This window comes from Cnephaeus nilssonii, assembly GCF_951640355.1.
Source record: "Cnephaeus nilssonii genome assembly, chromosome: 14".
Taxonomy (NCBI): domain Eukaryota; kingdom Metazoa; phylum Chordata; class Mammalia; order Chiroptera; family Vespertilionidae; genus Cnephaeus; species Cnephaeus nilssonii.
Window position 1 is genome coordinate 1,934,973 of NC_137085.1, and position 20,963 is coordinate 1,955,935.

The 20,963-nt window shown below is 65.5% G+C and overlaps 1 protein-coding gene across 3 annotated transcripts in view; it reads left to right on the top strand.

The window, feature by feature from the left end:
• Positions 1–7,451: 7,451 nt before the first annotated feature.
• The window catches only part of BRD3 (bromodomain containing 3), a 22,033-nt gene continuing 8,521 nt past the window's right edge, over positions 7,452–20,963 (top strand). Inside the window, exons 1-5 of one of the 3 annotated variants that reach the window (XM_079790017.1) lie at positions 7,452–7,585; positions 16,136–16,457; positions 17,233–17,370; positions 18,412–18,559; positions 19,232–19,446. In XM_079790017.1, the coding sequence (XP_079646143.1) occupies positions 16,245–16,457; positions 17,233–17,370; positions 18,412–18,559; positions 19,232–19,446 (714 nt within the window). In that variant the 5' untranslated portion in view covers positions 7,452–7,585; positions 16,136–16,244. Of the gene's footprint in view, positions 7,586–15,635; positions 16,008–16,135; positions 16,458–17,232; positions 17,371–18,411; positions 18,560–19,231; positions 19,447–20,963 lie in introns of those variants that run through there. The other 2 variants (XM_079790019.1, XM_079790018.1) reach the window with 2 other exon arrangements.

The following is a 20,963-nucleotide window of genomic DNA, read 5'->3' on the forward strand; positions in this document are numbered from 1 at the left end:
GCAGCCAATCAGTGATTCTCATCATTGATGTTTCTATCTCACCCTCTCCCTCTCTGAAATCAATGAAAATATATTTTTAAAAAAGGAAGAAAACTGAAAGGCCCTGTCCCCGACCGTCCCTCAGCCCCAGGGAAGCGGAGACCCAACTGTCCCTTCCTCAAGGTCCCACCCCCGGCTTCTCTGTCCCCTTCCCATCATCCCCTGTGAGCATGCTGGCCCTCACGTGTCCACCCCCTCACTCCTGTGGGTTCATGGGAGCAGGGACAGCCAGCCCAGGCCCCAGAGCCCGATGGGAGGGGCACACAGTCGGTGCCTAATAAAGACCCCCCCCAACGAAGGAATCCTGGGATGTTAGCTGCCACTTCCTGTTGGATCTAACCCTGTCCTAATTTGCTTCAAAGGCCCCACAACTAAATCTGTCTGCCCTTAGCCCCGCCCCAACCCCAGGCCTGGGGGGGGCGGGGGGGGGTCCCAGGGCGGCCCCTCCAGGCTGTGCAGGGTGTTGGGCTGCGGCCAGCGGGCGGGTCTCAGAGCAGGAATCCCTGGAATGCGGCTCCCAGCTCCCCAGCCAGGCCCCACTGTTCCTGTCTGCAGAGGCCTGGGCTTAATCCCTGGGTTAGAGCGAGGTCCCGACAAGCTAGTGAGGAAGACACAGCCCTGGGCCGGCAGGTGGGAATCAGAGGCCCCAAAAGCCGGGGATTTTGTTCAAAGCCTTTAGGCTTTTTTTTGGGGGGGGGGGGGAGGGGGAGGTGCCACAGGGGTTCCCGGGGCATCTTTAAGGACTATGAATGCCGCTGCTGGTGCGCCACCTGTTTCCCTGTCACGTCAGACCACTGCCAGTTGTCCTGGCCGCAAGGCGGCAGCTGCTCTTCCTGGGCCGGAGCCTTTCCCGCGCCCAGGGCTGCACACACCGTCTCCCTGAGCGCCAGGCGCCCTGGTAAGCGGTTCCGATTTCTACAGAGGCGGACCTGGCGGCTCAGAGAGCCTGGTGACTGGCCCCAGGCCACACAGCGAGGACCGGAGAGGGCTGGGCTCGACCCTGCTCTTTGGGCCTCCACGCCCGTGAGCAGACGCCGTGTCCACATTCCCACACATTCCCACAGCCAGGTCACCCCAGCGGCCCTGCAGCCTGCCTCCTGCACGCGGCGCTCAGGGGCCCCCACGCCCCCCACCACGCGGCCTGCTCCTCCCCTCCCACTGCGGCCTGCGGACCTGGGCGGTGGGTCTTCCCCGGACCTTCCCGGCTACGGATTGCGGATGGTTTCTGTGGGATGAGACCCAGGAGCGCCCGGCCTGGCTCAGGAGGCGGGAGCCTTGTACCGGGGAAACAGGTCAGCGTGCCAGCCTGGGGGCACCCCTCACCCGGCACTGGAGGGGGGTCCGTGGGGCCAGGAAGGGCGCCCCGAGGCCACCACACCAGCCCTCGCCTCTCTGGGTCCCCATGGGTCCCCATGGCGGGAGAATTCCCTAACCGACGAGCAACTGGCCTAAAATAGAACAGCTGACGCCGCGAACCAGGGGCCAAAGTCCCCGGCGTGTGCCCGGCGCCCGGGAGGCCAGCTGCAGGCCGGCTCCCCCCAGCCCGCGCCCCTCCCCTGCCTGCCCCTCCCTCCATCCTCCCGGGTCTGTGAAGCCCCTGGAAGCTGCTAAGGGCCAAGTGTCTGCAGGGAGCGTGGTCCAGGCTTCTCCGAGGCTGGCGGGCGGCCTGGGCTGGCGGGCAGCTGCCACCTCCCGGGAGCCGGACCTTGGGTGGCAGAACCGGAGGCTGAGCGGCCGCCCGCCACGTCCAGCCCCAGCCCCAGCCCGCCGCCGGCACGGGCTCCCGCAGCAGAGCAGGTGCTGCCCGCCGCGGCCTGCTTGGGGCAGAGGGGCAGAGGGGTGAAGTGCAGGCGGCTCTGGATTGTTCTAATCCCAGACAAGGATTCCCTGTCAATCTCAGGGTCTCCTGTTCAAGCTGTCGGGGACCGAAGGGGGAGGGACTAGGAAAGCAGGAGGTCGTGTCAATAATAGAAACAGCCCAGCCCTGACCTGTGAACCGGGAGGTCAGGGTTCGAGGGCATGTGTCTCCCACATCGATGCTTCTCTCTCTCTTCCCCCTTTTTCTCTCCCATTCTCTCTAAAAATCAATGGAGCCGAAACCGGTTTGGCTCAGTGGATAGAGCGTCGGCCTGCGGACTCAAGGGTCCCAGGTTCGATTCCGGTCAAGGGCATGTACCTTGGTTGCGGGCACATCCCCAGTGGGAGGTGTGCAGGGAGGCAGCTGATCGATGTTTCTCTCTCATCGATGTTTCTAGCTCTCTATCCCTCTCCCTTCCTCTCTGTAAGAAATCAATAAAATATATTTAAAAATCAATGGAAAAACATCCTCGGGGGAGGATTTTTTAAAATAATAATAATAATAATAATAATAATAGACACAGTGGTTCCTAAAGCCCAATGAGAGCCTGGCCTCAGTGCCCGGGTAGCACACAGACCCCCCAGCCACCGATCCCTCCCGAGCCCTTCCCTCACAACGCTGCCCGCGACGCGCCCGCAGCGTCAGGTACAGGGCCGGCACCACCGGACGGGGCAGAGCTGCCCATCCCGCGAGGGGCGTGACCCCGCGGGCACCCAGGGTCCTGGGCCGTCCTGCGCCGCCTGCCGAGTGAGGTGCTGGGCCGAGGCCCCGGAGGGTCGCTCGGGCGCGCTGGGCGGAGGAGAGCCAGCGTGGAGGGGGTGCGCCCCGCGATGCCACTGTGCCGCCCTGTGTGGGGGGAGAGGGGCCCAGGGCCCCCGGGAAGGGAACCAGCAAGGTTCGCGGGCGTCTCCCTCGCGATGCCCTCGGCTGGCGGTGCTCTGAGGAGCAGTGGCCGCAGGCATGGCGTGTAAGGACCTGCTCCCCCTCGGCTGTGGGGAGAGGGAGAAGGACTGGCGCTCATTTTTCTTTGGACGCTCCTTCAGGCTCACCCCGAGACCGGCTGGCCCTGGGCTGTCCTTGCAGGAAGTTCCTGGCCCCGGCTCGGCCTCCCTGCGGCTGACCGAGATGCTGTGTCACTTCCCACGGCCGGTCTGGGGCCGGTGGGCGCCTGGGACGGGTCCCTTTCACCGAGGTTGTGGCGCTGGCCGGCTTACAGCTGCCCTGCCGGCCTCTGCCCGTCCTTCCTGTCCCGGTTCCGGTAACATTAGTCTTCTCCCTCTTTTTTATTTTTTTCTTTCCCCTAGGACAATCTAGCTAAAGGCTTGTCGGTCTCCTTGATTTAGGTTAGCTGAGTCTCTCTATGGCTTTTCTATTTGTTAATTTTATGTATCTCCACTCTAAGCTTTATTATTTCCTTCCATTTGCGGCTTCGAGTTTAGTTTCTTCCTTTTCTAGTTCCGCTGGGTGGGAGTTTAGGATTGGAGAGAGTTCCTCTCTTTTAATATAGTCACTCACGCCGATCCGTTCTCTCTGAGCGCTGCCTTCACGGCACCCAGTGAGGTTTTGGTGTGTTTGGATTTTCTTTTCTTTTTTTATATATATATTTTTTATTGATTTTTTACAGAGAGGAAGGGAGAGGGATAGAGAGTTAGAAACATCGATGAGAGAGAAACACCGACCAGCTGCCTCCTGCACACCCCCTACTGGGGATGTGCCCGCAACCGAGGTACATGCCCTTGACCGGAATCGAACCTGGGACCTTTCAGTCCGCAGGCCGACCCTCTATCCACTGAGCCAAACCGGTTCGGCGGTGTGTTTGGATTTTCAAAAACTTGTATTTACTTTTTTTAAAAAATATATTTTATTGATTTTTTTACAGAGAGGAAGGGAGAGGGATAGAGAGCTAGAAACATCAATGAGAGAGAAACATTGATCAGCTGCCTCCTGCACACGTCCTCCTGGGGATGTGCCCTCAACCAAGGTACGTGCCCTTGACCGGAATCGAACCTGGGACCTTTCAGTCCGCAGGCCGATTCTCTATCCGCTGAGCCAAACCGGTCAGGGCTATTTTTTAAATTTTATATATTGACATAGTTTTATTTACTTTTCTCAATAGTCACCTGAGGGTATTTCCCATTGGTGTTTAGGGAGAGTGGCAGAGAGAAGGAAAGACAGAGAGAAGTATCGATGTGAGAGAAACACATCCATTGGTTGCTTCCTGCAGGAGCCCAACCAGGGCCCAGGGCGGAGCCTGCAACCAGGTACGTGACATTGGCTGATTCTCCTGCGTGACCTGCCCAGGGATCAAACCCACGCCTTTGATCTAATGCCCGGGACGCTCTAGCTCTAACCAACTGAGGTTCAGTTTTCTTGTGTGTGTGTTTTATTGATTTTTTACAGAGAGGAAGGGAGAGGGAAAGAGAGTTAGAAACACCCATCAGCCGCCTCTTGCACACCTCCTACTGGGGATGTGCCCACAACCAAGGTACATGCCCTGGACCAGAATGGAACCCGGGACCTTTCAGTCCGAAGGCCGAGGCTCTGTCCACTGAGCCACCCGGGCCAGGGCTGTGGGTTCAGTTTTAATTGTGTCCAAAAACCTTTGCTTCTCTCTGCGACTGTCCCTTCCCGGCCAGCCCTCTCGCCGCTGTCTCCCAAGGATTACTTCTTCAAATAAAACTCAACTGTACTGCATAATATTTACCTGTTTGCCATGGAAAAAAAACAAATGATCCAGGTGAAAAACTACACGGAATCACCCACCCTGGCTGGATTTTGCCCCAGGGTTCTGAGCGCCGGCAGGCAGGCTGCCTGTTTTATCTGTGAAAGTCTGTGCGCCCCGGCCTGGCAGCCCCATGGCAGCTGGTGCCTCCTCTTCCCCCTGTGGTACCTGCCGTGCCCTGAGGCAGGAGTGCGGGCCACCACCCCCTCCCTCGCTACCTCTGGAGTGAATGAAGGAAGGGATGCACTTACTATCTTACGCGTGAGAACTCACACCTCATCCCCTGCGACCATCCTATGAGGCAGGTAGTGATTATCCCCATTTTACAGATGAGTAGGTTGAGATTCCGGCGGGCGGCTGTCACCTGTCTTCTTGCCTCTGCGGCCACATCAATGCAGCGCAGCCCACTCTTCCACTCGGTGCTTTTAAGGACTTCCACTATTACTTCTGTGCAAATGAGAAACGTTGGTGGCAGGAAAACCAGGAAAGTATTTCTTGAGCCAGACGTGCTGTGGGCCCTGCGCATACAGAGCCCGGCCCTCACGGAGCTGCCACGGGAGGGGAGAGGCCAGTAAACAGGCCTTGTCGGTAAGAGCCCGAGGCAGAGCCCAGAGCCGTGACCACGGGGACCACAGGCCCCACCTTTCCCACCAGCTTCTCCCTCCCCCTCCCCCAGCGGAGGATCGGGCCCTATTTTTGTCCCCCTTGACAGATGAGGAAACTGGGTTGGGGAGATTAAGTGGCCCAATCTCATGGTGTTGAAACTCCCAAGAACTTGGGAAGGGAGAGAATAGTGGTTGGTGGGGACAGTCAGGGTCCCCCAAGTCCCTTCCTAAGGCAGCTCTGCTTCTCCAGAGGCCTCCGGGAGGCGCCCTACACTGGGACCAAGGAGGGGTGAGCCCTGGGCCCAGGGGCCCAAGGTAAGTGTCTGTCACGTCGCTCTGACAGACTGCCCCCCAGACGTCTCCAGCCGCAGGGAGGGTCACTGCACTGAGCCACGGGGGCCACACCTGAGTGGGCAAGCCGGACTGGTGGGCGCGGGGAAGGGAGAGGTGGGACCTGGGTCCTCCCGCCAGAGCCAGGTCCCCGGGGACGCCCAGGTTCCTGCTATGCTCCCAGGGGGACTCCTCTGGTCAGCGGAGGCCCAAGGAGGGTCATCAGCACCCAGGGCATTCGGTCAGCAGCCTCCACAGCCTGGCTGGTCAGGGGCGGCTCTGCAAGGTCAAGACCCAGGGAGAGGCTCTTTGTTTTGGCCTCAGGGGGGCGGGGGGGGGGCGGGGGGCGGGGTCTTTTTAAGTGATGAAGTGGACCATCCTGATGGCCAGGCCCAGGCGTCCCAGAGAATGAGACCCAGATGGCAGGATGGGGACGCGGCCTTGGGGGTGAAACAGAAGTGGGGGTGCCAGGCCAGGGCTTGGAGAGGGACGCAACCGGGACGGTGGTTCTAAGGAACCAGCCCGCAGACCCTCACCTTCCTGGACCTGTCGCCTCCCCCCACCCCAAACCTAAAGAGGAAAGGTCGTCCCCAGCCAGGCCCTTCTCTGCAGCCGCAGGGGCGCTGGGTGGCTGGGCACAGTTTGGGTTGGGCCTCCCCTGCACACTCTTCCCCGCATACCGGTTCCGTTTGACCCAAAGCAAGTCCCTTCACCTCCCAGAGCCCAGCGTCCGCCCTGTAAGCCTGGGGCAGCGGCCTGTGAGAGGGGGGTGGGTGCAGGCCGGCTGGGCCGCACTCGGGCCCTGGCACTCAGTGTAAAGACGCGTGCATTTGGGGCAGGGCAGCGCTGGCGCAACCTCAGGTCCACCCAGCGACCCGGGGCCTGGGATGGGTCCAGCCCACGCTCGGAAACACCACCTCGCAGTTGGCAGGTTCGGCGAGCACTGAGGAAAACGTGTGGTTACTGACGTTTTTATGGGGGGAGGGGGGTGTCGAACATACACTGCGTGCAGCTACCTTAATTTATAGCTGGGGAACATGTACTTACGTATACAGCCGAGTAATTGCCACCTAAAACAAGATCTGAAAACGTGTCCACGAGCTGATCTTTACAAATGACGGGAAAAGGGCCCGGGTCCTTGTTTTTATCTTTGGAGTCTGGAATCTCAGGCTAGGGACCTCAGATTCCATGCCTGCCCTCGCTGGGCAGGTGGGGAAACTGAGGCTGAGGGCGAGGTCTCCCGGCAGAGGCGGGAACATCTCCAATGCCTCGCCAGTTCGGGGACTTGGGCTCCCCACCCCCCAGGCGTCCTGGGTACGAAAGACGGGTGGGGTGGGTAGGTAGGTAGAGGAGGTGGGTAGATGGGGGCGGGGCGGGGCCGAGCGCAGCTCCTCCCCCCGCGGGGCCGCCCCTGCGCGCGCCCGCCGCCCCGCCCTCGCCTCCCGTGCGCGCCCCCGCCAGGCTAATTAGCAGCGCGGTTTGTTTACAAACAAGGGCGCTCTGCAGGTGCGCGCCGCGCCGGCTGTGCGCGGCCGGGTTCCAGGGCGACCCCAAACCCCGGGCTCGGAGACCCCGGGCGCGTTTGGCGGCGGGTAGGCGGGCGATGGCCGCGCTCCCGCCTTTTCCACGCCACCCGGGGGCACCAGGAAATTCGCCCGAGGAGCACGTCCCCTGCACCGAAGGGAGGGCCTCCCGGGGTCCCCGCCTCGTCGCCGGGGTCGGAGGGGTGGATGGGCGCCCCGCCCCAGCGCGCCCCCCGGGCCGCGTCCGCGGGGCGGGTGGCGGGCGGGGGCGCGCGGGGTGGGGCGCGGCGCCGGGGGGGCCGGGACATGTAGTCCGCGCGCCGCCGCCTCCCCTGGGCAGCCCGGGCGCGGTCCCGGCCGCGGACTACGACTCCCGCCAGGCTCCGCGGCGCAGCGCATGAGCCCAGCTCGGCTCTGGCGCGTCTATTATGCTGCCGGGGCCGGCGAGCCAAAGAGGAGCCGGCCGCGCGGGCCGGGAGGGGACGGCCGCCGGAGCCGCCGAGGCCAAGTACGCCTTTCTCTTGCTTCCTTGCGCGCGCGGGGCGGCGGGCGGCAGCGGGCCGGGCGGGCCGGGCAGCGCGGCCCCGAGTCCCCGGCGCAGGCCGCCGGCGCGTCCGGGGAGCCGGGCGCCCCAGCCTCCGCCGCCGCCGCCTTTGTGCGCGGCCACGATGCAACAAAGCGCGGCGGCCGCCCGGGCCCCCTCTCCTCGCCCTCCGCCGGCTCCCTCCCGGCTGGCCGCGTCCCGGGCTCGGGGGGCGTCGCCGCGTCCCGGGCTCGGGGGCGTCGCCGCGGCCGGGGCGCGTAGCCTGGAGTTGGCACGGCCCGCGCCAGCCGGCCTCCCGTGCGTCCAGCCTCACGGAAGGGATTTTTCCCCCTTTCCTCGGCCCGCCATCTTTTGGAGGGGAGGACGCGGCGGGGAAGGTGCGCGGCGCGTCCCGGGCCGCGCCGTGCGCTCCGGCGCCACTTTCTTGGCGCGCCCCGCCCGCCACGGTTCCCCGCCGTCGACGCGGCCAGGGCGAGGGGCTTGGCCAGGCCCGAGCCCGGCTCTGCGCGGCCGCCCAGAGTTAGGGGCCAGCGGGTGGCGTGGCTGGAGGGCAGCGCCCTCCCAGAGTCAGGCGCCCGGCGCCGAGTTTGAGCCCCTCTGCAGGGCCGCTGCAGCCCGGCCAGGAGGAGACGCAGCTCTCGTTTGGAAAACAGCCTGAAAAGCGCCTAATCCGCGCGAGGGCGAGTTGGAGCGGGAGGAGCGGGTGCTGCTGCTGTTCCCTACTCGGGGTGGGCATGTTCCAAGCCCATCGGGGAGCAGGGCTCACCCCGGACCTCCGATGTCCACATGTTCTGGGGTGGGTTCTTCGTGAATAAAGCTGGGGGCTCGGGGAAGGCGATCCTCCCTCCACAGGTTGCTCCTGTGGGGGCAGGGCCGGGTGGAAGCCGTGGGAAACCTTTCCCTCGGAGCCAGGGGTAGTTTTGCAAAGATAAAAAGTGGGGGCACTGCACGGGGCCCCCCTGGGTGGTCCCCTGGTCTATCTTGGGAGTTCTCTCCGTTGGGCCCAATCCCCGAGTGTCCTGCGACCCTTATTTTTGGCCAAAAGCTTTCTGCTCAGAATTTCATTAACGGGTCCCCGCTCCGTCTCGGTGTTAGCCGGGCTATTGACTGCAGAGTTGGGGGGGGGGTGTCAGTGGGCTAACTCCCGGCCGGACAGGCCCCTCCTCTCCAGGCCCTGCCCCTCCCCCGCTGCCTCTTCCCCTCCCCACGGCGGAAGGCTCTTTATCCCTTACTCTGCCCTGTAAAGTGGCTCTGCTCCTGGGCCCGAGGAGAGCCTGCAGCCTCCGTGAGGTGTGGCATTCTTCTGGCTTTTAAGGAGAATCCAGAAAAGGCCTGAGCCCTGGGGGTGGGTGTGAGCCCTGGGGAGTTAGGGACTCCTTCCCTGCTCTCCCCCGCAGCTCTGAATGCGGGCCTTTCATTTGCAAATAAAGGTCTGAGTTTGCCCTTTTCTGTCTTGAGGCCTTGATGTGTGCGGTAGTTACAGATCGGGAAAGATTGGGCACGTACTATGCCTGGACGTGAGGGGGGGGGCATTTCTCTCGGACCTTTCTGGTAACTTGGGGGCCCCATGCCTGGGCCCTGGGCGTCTGGAAACGCCTCCCAGCAGCTCCTCGGGGCTTCGATGCAGCCCCCCACGGGGTCCAGGGAGGAGGGGCTCCTGGGGTGGTGACCTGGTGTTGGGGACCTGGAGTCCTTGCCTTTCTTCTGCCGCAGCTCACGTGCGCCGGGAAGGGAGCTTTGCATAAAGGGGTTTGTAAACACAGCTCCCGCCTTCCACGCAGCCAGCCCTGCAGCCGGGCAGAAAGTGAAAGTGTGTGTGTGTGTGTGGGGGGGGGGGAACCACCCGCTCACCTCCTTCCTGCGCCCTCTTCCTTCAGGTTGGCCAGTTGCCAGCCGACTGTGGCGAGCTGCATGGCCACTTCCTGGTTCTTGGGGGAGAGCCCTCGGGGAACGGAGAGGGAGGGCGGGAATCCAGAATGGAGTTGACTAACAGGTCCCCAGCGCCCGGCCTGGCTGGCTTTCTGTCCACTGCTGGTGGGCCTTGGTGTCCTGTGACCCTTCCTTTGGGCCAAAAGCTTTCTGCCCGGAATTTCATAATGTGCCCCCTCACCCCCAGCACGGCTGTGGCTGGGAGCTTGCCCGAGGCTGCTCTGCAGGCGTCCCGGTTTGGGGGCCGTTCTAGCGCTTGGTTCGGTGGTGGGTGGGGGGCGGCCTGTCGGGAGTCCGCTTTACCGAGGGCTGTGCCCCCCGCGGGCAGGCCCGCACGCCGACGTCTGCAGGCGATGTCCTCGCAGCATCCTTCCGGGAAGGAAAGTTGGCGAAGCGTGGCGGAGAGCAGGGCCTGCGTGCCGCACCTGTGCCTTCTGGGAACTTGGGGGTGGGGCTGGCGACTCCGGTCTGCCTGGGTGCCCTCCATCCCATCTGCCCCCTATTTCAGGAGATCAACAGGTGTTTGGGTCAGGGGTGCTGGTGGCGGCCCAGGCGGGCACTGGCGCCTGGAGCTTCCTCAGTGTCCCTGTGGTCGCGACGCCCTCGGGTGCCTGCCCCCGCCCGGGTGCCTGCGCTCCTGCCCTCCTGCCCGCAGGGAAGCTCGGGCTTGCACCGGGCGAGTCCCGGGTCAGGACCCTTTGCAGGCGGGTGGGTTAGAGCAGGGACGCCCAGACGGGCCTCGGCTCTCGGCTCAGTGCCCTGGCCGTGTGTCTCTTCTGCCAGCTTTTAGCTGTTCTACGAGAGAACCAGGTCCCAATCTACCCCCAGTCCCCCTTTTTTGTTAATCCTCACCCAAGGATAGTTTTATTGGTTTTGGGGGAGAGGGAGGAGGGGGAGAGGAAGACGGACAGACATCAATGTGGGAGACACATCGGATGGTTGCCTCCTGGACCCGCCCTGACCCAGGTTCGAACCTGCAGCCTCGGTACATGTCCCTGACCGGGAATTAGACCCTCCAACCACTGAGCAACACGAGCCAGGGCCCAATCTACCTCCTTCTTAGGGTCTTTCTAGCCTCGGGTTAGAGCCAGCCAGGAGATGTTTTGGGGGGAGCCCCCCTCCCTCCCTGCCACGGCCCCCCGAAGTGTTGGGACAGTCGTCAGGCTGGGTCAGCGAGGTGTTTGGGGAAGGACTTGTCCAGCTCCTGGGCCGTGTCCCCCCGTCCGCTTTCCCCCACATCACGGGAAGCTGGGCTGGGCGGCCGCCGCGGCCGCATTTCCAGAGCGATGTTTGGGAGGTGATGGCGGGGGCCAGAGCGGGGGCGCCCGCGTCACAGGTCCCGGCTCGTCGTGTGGAGCCGGGGTCGGGAGTGTCTTGTCCTGAGGACGTTGGCGGGCACTCCTGGTGCCAGCCCAGTGCCGGGAGCGGGGGTGGCGAGCCGGGCTCTGCGGGCTGCGGACTCCAGATAAGGCAGGCACCCTCTGTGCCCGGCCATCTCAGCTGCCTCAAGGCTGTGCCCCCGGCCACGTGTAGTTCTTGGTGGGGAGACTCACATGACTGTGTCACTGCTGTCCGGGATGTGGGACCCCCTCCCGCCCCCTGCAGGCGGCCGAGGGCAGAAGGGGCGACAGGGAGCAGAGCCTGCAGCGGCGCGTGGCTCGCACTCGGGCACGTGGGCTGTGGTGAGCATCCCAGCCCTGGCGGCTGCGGTTTCGGTGGTGGGAGGGGGGTGCTGGCCTCTGGGAGCCCTTGGGTGGGATTGTCGGGGGGGTGGAGCGTGGGGCGGGCCGTGCTGTCCTCCCCAGGGCTCCAGGCTCGGACGGCCTCCCTGCGGGCAGGAGGGACGTGCACCTGTGTGGACAGGTGTGGACACCTGTGTGTGTGTGGGGGGGGCTGAGTGCCTACCAGAGACCCTGCTTTGCCGAGGGCTGCGCCACCGTAGGTCCCACTCTGCCCGTCACGCTGCTGATCCCGCGAGGCAGCTGGAGTGAGGGGTGGGCAGGGGCCCTGGGCCCCGGGACGCTGCTCTCGCCACGTTTCCCATCTCCAGTGGGATGAGCGGTCAGAGGCGTCCGTGGGGCGGGGCCGCTGCCCGGCCGAGGAGGATGCCTGGCCGAGGACTGAAACCCGTGGGACAGCCCTTTGCTCTGGCATCTGGCAGTTTGAAGCGCCCGGGGCTCTCCAGCTCGGGGTTGCTGACGCCTGCACGGGCGGCGAGCGGGAAGGTGTCTGGGTGGCAGTCACGGGCGAGGGCTGAGCCTGGGCGCAAGTGTGCATGGCACCTGAGCAGGTGGCCAGTGGCCCGATGCCGTGGGCCCCAGGTCTTTGCGATGAGGGCTGGAAGCTCAGGAGGTGTCCGCCCCTCTCCCTCTGCGATCCTGGGGGACGGGTTTGGAGAGGAGGCGGGCTGTGTGGGGACGTCTAGGCTTGGCTGGGTGTGGGTGAGGGTGTGGGTGGGGGTGGGGGTGTGGGTGAGGGTGAGGGTGAGGGTGTGGGTGGGGGTGAGGGTGGGGGTGAGGGTGAGGGTGTGGGTGAGGGTGTGGGTAGGGGTGTGGGTGAGGGTGTGAGTGTGGGTAGGGGTGAGGGTGAGGGTGTGGGTGGGGGTGAGGGTGAGGGTGTGGGTGGGGGTGAGGGTGAGGGTGAGGATGAGGGTGTGGGTGTGGGTGAGGGTGGGGGTGGGAGTGAGGGTGAGGGTGTGGGTAGGGGTGTGGGTGAGGGTGTGAGTGTGGGTAGGGGTGAGGGTGAGAGTGAGGGGTGAGAGGCCTCCTTGCGGGCAGCAGCGGCCTTTGGGCCCCGGTTGGGCAGGTCAGGTGCTGGAGCCCGGCTGCTGGTGGTTCCACGCAGCACACGCTGGAGACGTGGTTGGCTCCCGGCTCCCTTCCTGTGACTGACAGGACCGGCGCCGCGGGCAGCACGGGCACTAGGCGCACCTGGCCGCACCTTTGTTCCAGAAAGTGCCGGGCCCGGTGGAGCCTTAGGCGCGCTGAGCCTTGGTGCCCACAGGGCCGGGACGCCTGACCTCTGGGTGCTCTGCGGGGGCCTGGGCCAGAGGATGGTCCTCTCTTCCCTCTGGGCAGAGTGGGCGCTGGCCACGCCGTCCCCCCTCACCTGCCGACGTTCCCCTTGAGCCCTGCGGGGGCAGCGGGGGCCTGGCCTTGGGGAGGGGTCTGCAGGGGTGCACGTGGGGCCGCTGGGCAGGTGTGATCTAACCCTGTGGGGCGTGGGGGGCCCTGGTCGGGGCACCTTGCTGTGGGCAGAGACGCCTCGGGGACCGCGTGCAGGCACTGTTTCCTGCTGGGCATGGCGTGCTCCCTGGGCGGGAGGTGGCGCCCAGCAGGGCCCAGCGGGAGGGGGTCCTCACCTGCCCCGCTGCCCTCCCAGGCCACCCCCGGGCCCCACAGGAGGCAGTTGGCTCCGTCTGTCACTGGCGCCGCCCTGCCCCACGGATCCTGTTTCCGAGGCTGAGGCTCCAGGGTGGCCGTGGCCGCTGGTCGGAGTGCCTGGGAGGCCGGCCTGGCCGCCTGGGGGCTGGGAGCCGGGGCCACACTCGGCGGGGCCCTCCCGGCCTCAGCTCCGGTCCCAGCAGATGGTCAGGCTTCCGGGAGGCGTTGGTGGGGTCGGTGAGGGGTGGATGGCGGCGTCCCGGGCCTGGCTCTGCCTCTTTCTCTCCGGTGACCTTGTGCCCCTTCACCTCTGAGCCTCCACCTGGAAGATGGAGCTCACGTGACCCCCACCAGCCAGGCCAGGAGGGGCACAAGGAGACAGGGCTGGGTGGTGCAGGGAGGAGCCCCCCTCGGGTGCAGAGTGAGCCCCGCCCCCAGGAGGTGGGGTTGGTGCGTGTGAGCTGGGCGGCGGGGAGGCCCAGCGAGCACAGCCCGCCCCTCGACCCCTCCCCGGACCCTCTCCTGAGGCGGGTGCTCACTCCCTGGCTTCCCTCCTACCTCCGCCCCCCCTCACGGGCACTGTCCCCAGGACTCCCTCCCCGCAGGCCCTCCGGTGCCCCCGCTGAGAGCCCCCTGAGGACCAGGCTCCTGTGGAGGTCTGAAGCCGCCTCTGTCCCTCCCCCAACCCCAGCCCAAGGAAGGGCGCCTGGCTCTGGGCTGGGCCAGCCCCTGCCCACCCTCCAGGCCTCACCCCCCCACCCCCCACCCAGGCTTGGCATCATGACAGGAGGGCCAGTGCGGCTGCTGTCGAATTTTCTAGAATTTTTTAAAAATTGATTTTTTTGGGGGGGGGGGCAGGTAGAGGGAGAAGGAGAGAAACATAGATGAGAGGGAAACATCAATTGGCTGCCTTCCGCACCACGCCCACCCACCGGGGATTGAACCTGCAACCTAGGTATGTGCCCTTGACTGGGAATCGAACCCGAGAGCCTTGCGTGTGAGGGCCAACGCTCTAATAACCCCTGAGCCACCCCGGCCAGGGCGCCTTGGGGGTTTTAGGCCTCCACATGGCTGTGTCTCTGTCCATCACTGACTTTCAGTTCAGGGTGAACCCTGGGGGGGCGGTGGCTACTGATCTCGTTTCTTTCTGGAAGCCGCACTCACCTCCCTGGCCCTGGAATGTGGCCCTGAGCCCCCACCCCGGCGAGGGCGGCCGAGGGGACAGGTGCTCAGCGTGGGGGCTGCGCGCCCTTGCTCGGCGCCCACAGTGGGCTCTGTGGGGATTTGCCGGGCAGGCCCCGTGGTACGGCGCCGAGGCAGAGCCCAGACGCGGCGTTGTGCCGAGCGCTCCCTCGGGGGGAGCATGCCCTCGGTAGGTTCCCCTTTAGGGGCGCTCGGGGCTGCTGGGCCTGTCCCCACGCCCAGGCAGCGCCCCTGCCCTTGGAGAGGACACCCCACTCCGAGACACTGGCCTACTGACCGGGGCGCCATGGAGCCCCGCCCTGGCCAGACCGTGGTTGGTTTGTGTTTTGAGTACTTTTTTCAAATCAGAAATTCCTTCGCACTTTTTTTTTTTTTAAGTATCTTTATTGACTTCAGAGAGGAAGGGGGAGAGAGAGAGAAACACCCATGATGAGAGAGAAAAATGGATCGGCTGCCTCCTGCACGCCCCACACTGGGGGTCGAGCCCACAACCTGGCACGTGCCCCGACTGGGAATCGAACCCTGACCTCCTGGTTCATAGGTTGACGCTCAGCCGCCGAGCCCCGCCAGCCGGGCCTTCACACTTTTCTCTCTTTGCAAAGTTAACGTGCCGCCTGTCCTCGAGCTTGGAGGAGGCCGGTCTGCACCTGGGCCAGCAGCCTTGGACCCTCCTGCGGGCCCGTGTCCCAAGGTCACTTTGGGCCCCTGGCTGTCCCCGCCCGTTCCCCGGCTCCCAGGGCCGTGTGGCGGGACTAGGCACCCAGCTGACACCTGGGCTGACGGCACTGGGAACCCAGAGCTGGGTTCGGCCCGGAGGCTTGGGGCTCGGGGAGGCTCGGGGAGGCCCGGGCAGGCGGTGGCGGCGCTGGAGCCGAGGGCCCGAAGGAGGCCGGGCGTGGTGAGAGTGTGGCCATTGATCCCTGCAGCCAGGACGGGGGGAGGAGCCGCGGGGCACAGTGCGCCCTGCAGGCCGGCATGGGGCGGTGCTGTCATGTGAGTGAGGAGGGCCGACCCTGGGGGTTCGTGGGATCCCAGCAGGAGGCGGGGCGCTTAGACCGGGAGTGGTGGCGCTCTGGCGGGGCAGCGAGGTGTCGATGACCCGGGTGCGTGCCAGGCTCGGGCTTGCTGTCTGGTGGTGAAGGCGCAGCCTCCTCACCGTTGGCACCAGCCGACACGGCTGACCTGCCCACTGAGCCACCCTGCAGACCCCGGGCTGTGAGGCCGAGGAGCGCGAGGCGCCACTCGCTCCGGGAGGGCGTGGAGGAGCGGAGCCGGCTCCCCGGGGGGCAGGCAGGTGGCGTGCTGGGTGAGGAGGGCCTCGTGGGTTCTGAGCCCCTTCCCCTCGGGGTGGCAGGGGCAGAGGGAGGGTGCCAGCCGGTGTTTCACAGTCAGCGTGGGGGCAGCCTCCACGGGCGTGCCAGCAGTCCTGGCACAGACACGCCACGTGGCCGTGGCAGGCTACCGCCAGGGTGCCAGCCAGCTCCGGGTTCCACCGAGTGTCACAGCCTGGCCGCCATCACAAACCCACAGCCGTTCTCGCGGTTACGGTGGAACCTCGCTCGCTCGGTGGGTGGCCTCGCTCGAGGGTCTGCCTGCCAGGCTCGGCTCTGCGGGGTCGCAGCTCTCTGCCTGTGGATCACCCCCCCCCCCCACCCCGATCCTTTAGGGCCCGAAGGGTTGCCCGGCCCGCTGCGGTGTGGAGTCAGCCCGGGTGGGCAGTGAGCTGAGCCGGGTGCTTGGCCCCCACCTGGACGGCAGCCGCCTCCCCTCCCCTGCGCTCCCCCTGCCCGGGTGGCGCGTGCTCAGGTGGCCTTTTGCCACCCGTGTCCCTCTGTGTCCTGCTCGAGACCGGGCGCGTGGTTCTGTGGCAGGTGAGGTTGGCTTGACCAGGGCAGGCGGCTTTGCCATGGGTGCGGCGTGCGGGGAGCGAGCTGGTGGTGGCCGGGCGTGGCGGCGGGGCCTCGGTGACCGCCTCCCTCTGCTGTCCCTCCTCCCCCAGGTGCTGCCTGGTGGGGCCTGGAGATGGCGTGTCGCGCCTCCGCGGGGAGGAAGCGAGGGCCGCCCTGAGCCGCTGCTGCGACGACGGCCAGTGAGCACGCCGCCGGACGATGTCCACCACGGCGACGGCCGCCCCCGCGGGGATGCCGGTGGCCCCGGGCCCCGTGAACCCGCCCCCGCCCGAGGTGGCCAACCCTGCCAAGCCCGGCCGCAAGACCAACCAGCTGCAGTACATGCAGAACGTGGTGGTCAAGACGCTGTGGAAGCACCAGTTCGCCTGGCCCTTCTACCAGCCCGTGGACGCCATCAAGCTGAACCTGCCCGTGAGTCCGCCCGCCGCCCGCCCCGCGTGGCCCCGGCTCGTGGACCTGCCGCTCTCCCGGCCTTGGCACAGGTGGTGCCCGAGACGTGGCTGGTGCTGGTGGTGGTGCTGGTGAGCCGGGCATGGCCCGTGCCTCCAGCGGGGGGACAGCTCAGAGCCCGTAGTGGCCAAGGAGTAAAGGGGCTGCTTGGGGTACAGGGAAAGGGAGGGCGCTGCCCCCGGTGCAGGGAGAACCCGTGCCTCGTGGTGACAGGAGGGTCCAGGAGCGAGGGCCCCCCTGTGTGCACTCCGTCCCCCCCACCTCCCCTGTGCTCTCCGCTGATCCGCCGAGGTCAGTTGCTCAGAGGGGCCCAGGTGCTGACCCCGTTGGCGCCGAATACTGACCCGGTGTCCGATGGCTTTCCTCCTTGTACCCAAATAGAGGACCCTGTGTTTCGGGGGGCGCCCTGGATCAGCACTTGGTAGCTGGGTTCCGGGCCCGGCCCAGCCCTGCCCACCCGCGGCCCTTGAGCGAGGTTTGGAATGCGGGCGGGGGCTAGGCCCCCATCCCCAGCGAGACGGCTCCGGCGCCGCAGCCCCGTGCCTCTCTGAGACCCTCCCTCCACGTAGAACCCTGGTCGGCGAGGGGTCCCCAGCCAGACGAGCGCCGCCCCGGAACGCACGCCCACCTGCCCTCGGGGCCCAGGCGCTGGCCAGCCCTGTCCCCGTGGCGAAGACTTGGAATTGCGGGAGAACGATGTTGAGTCGTCAGTGACCCTCTGAAATCTCTTCCCTAGGATTATCACAAGATAATAAAAAACCCGATGGACATGGGGACTATCAAGAAGAGACTAGAGAACAATTATTATTGGAGTGCCAGCGAATGCATGCAGGACTTCAACACCATGTTTACAAACTGTTACATTTATAACAAGGTGAGGAGCCGTGGGGCGTGGCCCCGAACGCCCCGCGAGCCGCCCACCAGCCGGGGGCACCTGGACCGGCCTGGGCGCTCTGCACACTCGGGCCCCGGGCCCCACACGTGACCCCCACGCACTGTGGGCCACGTCCCCGCGGGAGGGTGTGAGGCCTTCCAGAAGGAGGGGACGCAGACCGAGCTCTTTATTTATTTATTTACTTTAATATATATTTTATTGATTTTTTACAGAGAGGAAGAGAGAGGGATAGAGAGTTAGAAACATCGATGAGAGAGAAACATCGATCAGCTGCCTCCTGCACACCCCCCACTGGGGATGTGCCCGCAACCAAGGTACATGCCCTTGACCGGAATCGAACCTGGGACCCCTGAGTCCGCAGGCCGACGCTCTATCCACTGAGCCAAACCGGTTTTGGCTCTTTATTTATTTTAAAATACGTTTTTATTGATTTCAGAGCGGAAGGGAGAGGGGGAGAGAGGTAAAAAAAAATCAACGATGAGAGAGAATCATTGGTCGGCTGCCTCCTGCACGCCCCTTACTGGGGATTGAACTGCGACCTCCTGGTTCATAGGTCGGTGCTCAACCACTGAGCCACACCGGCTGGGTGGTTTTCTGAATTTTTAAAAACAGTTTCTACATTAACATGTACTCTTTTTACCTCTCTCCTGCCCCACCAAAATGTCTTTCCAAGTTTTACTCACTGGTTTCAGAGAGAGGAAGGGAGAGACGTGGGTTTATTGTTCCATTTATTTAGAACGCTCTTACTGGTTGGTTCTTGTATGTGCCGTGACCTGGGGTGGAACTCGCAACCGTGGCGCCTGGGAGCGAAGCTCTAACCCACTGAGCCGCCCGGCCAGCACCTCTGAACACAGCGGTCGCCAACCTTTCGGACCTCACGGACCGCCAGTGGCCCGTGGGCCCCCGGTTGGCGACCGCTGTGTTAAGTCTCTGAAGTGGGTGTTTCTGAGTCAGCCAGCGTGTCCGGCCGGCGCGCGGCTCCTTCCCCGGCATGTAACCTCGGCTCTCCCGTGTCTTCAGCCCACAGATGACATAGTGCTAATGGCCCAAGCCTTAGAGAAAATTTTTCTGCAGAAAGTGGCCCAGATGCCCCAGGAGGAAGTTGAATTATTGCCCCCCGCTCCGAAGGGCAAAGGCCGGAAACCGGCTGCGGGAGCCCAGAGTGCAGGTAACGGCGGGTGCTCCTGTCCCAGGGCGGGTCTCCGCCGTGGCGCAGCCCGTCCGGGACACGGCCTTGGTGGAGTCCGTCTGCCCTCGGGCACGCTGGGAGGAGTGGCCATGGGCCTCGTCCCCGAGCTCCTCCCGGCCCTGGCTTCGAGGCCCCCTCTGCCGAGTCCCAACTGTCCCTCCGAGGACGTTCCCCCTTTTAGCACTTGTATTCTCTGGGGTGGGAGGGGCTGTGTCACCCGTTGGGGAGCCCCAGGGACTCACCTGGTCCCGGAACCCGGCAGGGAGGTGCATCCCGACGGACAGACTGCGGGGGCGGCCGAGCCCTCGGGAGAGGCCGGGCGGGTCGCCAGTAGGGGGGACTGCGGGTGGCTCAGCGGCTCCAGGCAGGTCACTCCGATGGCTCCTGGCGGAGTCTGGCTTACCCCACTTCTCAGGCGCAGGCCTGGCTCTGACCCACCCGGCTGTGTGGCTCGTCCCGGCCGGAGGGGGAGGCCTTGTACTTGGGGGAGCACCCACAGGGGCGGCCGAGATGCAGGGCCAGTGTCTGGGGAGGCAGGGCTCCTCCCACGTCGGGCCGGCCGTGGGGATGGTCCAGGAAGCTTCTGGAAGGACTGCCTTTGCCCCGTCTGCCCGGGAGCCGGGCCTGTCCAACCTCCTGTCCTGTCCCCAGGTACGCAGCAGGTGGCGGCCGTGTCCTCTGTCTCCCCGGCGACCCCCTTTCAGAGCGTCCCCCCCACTGTCTCCCAGACGCCCGTCATTGCTGCCACCCCTGTGCCAACCATCACCCCAAACGTCACGTCGGTCCCTGTCCCCCCGGCTGCCGCCCCCCCGCCTCCGGCGACACCCATCATCCCCGTGGTCCCTCCCACGCCTCCCGTCATCAAGGTGAGCGTCCAGGGCTCGTCAGGGTTCCCGGATTTGGTGGGGGGGGGGGCGTGGGGGGCCGGGCAGGCGGGGACTCTGCCGCCGTCCCTAGCCACCGGCCGTGTGCGTGTTGGGCGCCTGGTGCACGTGACTTCTGGATGGTTCTCGCCGGGCCTGTGATGCCGACGAGACGGCCGAGGCTCGGGGGCTGCAGGTCACATGGCTGGCGAGGGCAGGCTGCACTCGAACCCCAGCTTCTCCGCCCTGAAACCCGGGTCTTGGCAGTGCACGGGTCCAGGTGGGGAAGGTGTGCGAGAGGAGGGTGGGAGGGTCCCGGGTGGGAGGGTCCCGGCCCATCTCCCTGCCCTGCGCACACTTGGATTTTCAGCCACCGGCGAGGGGAGGGCGGGCAGTGGCCCGCTGGGTCCTGAGGCGTGGGCCCGGTCGATCGCCTCCCCTGCACCGTGTGCCCCTCAGCGTGAGCACCTGCACCTTCGCCTCCCCGCTCGCTCGTCTCCCCCCCTCGTTCACCCCCCCTCGTTCATCCCCCCCCTCGTTCATACCCCCCCTCGTCTCCCCCCTCGCCTCCCCCCTCGCCTGGGAACCTTTCACGTGGGCCTGCCCTGGCCGCTCTGGGCTCGGCGCAGGGGCTCCACCAGGTGGGGGCTGGCGGCCTGCCGTCCCCACTCGCTCCCGCAGCCGCGCGGGCACTGACGTGTGTCATCTTCTCCGGTTTGACCCTCGCAGCAGCCCTCTGGGGCAGGCAGTGTCCCCCTCTTACAGATGAGGAGCAGGCGCTCAGAGGGTTAATGGCTCCCCAAAGGTAACACGCTCCTCCGTGGCCCCCGCCCCCCGGCCTTCACTGCCTGCACTTGGGGACGGCTCCCGGCCCGGCCGCCACTGCCCGCCCGGCTGGTTTGGAGCATGTCCTGTTTGCCATGGCCAGACACCCCGGGCCCCTGCGGCACGTGCTTGGCATCGCTGGGTGCCCATCAGGAGTTGGCGGATAGCCGGCTCGTCCGGGGCAGCGACCCTGGTGGCTGTAGACAGCAGACCTCGTGGCCTCGGCCTGCCTGAGCGGAGACGCGGGAGCCGGCTGAGTGGTCTCGGGACACCGAGCCCTAGCGTGGGCACATGGCCGCGAGGCCCCAGGGCTGCTGTTGTGCCCAGAGAGACCTGCGGGCCCCGCTGCCCTGGCGTTAAACGTGCTCTCGCTGGACACACCCACTCCGGCTCGGGGGGGGGCGGGGGGGTGTTTAGCATCCCGCCCCCCACGGGAGAGAGGCCCTCGCTGGCTCCCGCTGCCTTCAGGGTGGAGTCCAGACCCGCCTCTCAGCCCCTGCTGTTTCCGCCCGCACCCGCATGCCTTGCCCTCTCCTCCCCCCCCCCCCCGCCCCCCGAAGGCGTTGGTTTTGAGGTCCTTGTTGGAACGTTCCCTCTGTCTCTGCTGCCCCTGAGCCCGAGTCCTGCTTGGTGAGGATCCCGATGGCGGCCTCTCGGTCACGCCTGACCCGGAGCCCCTGGCGCAGCCGGCCCAG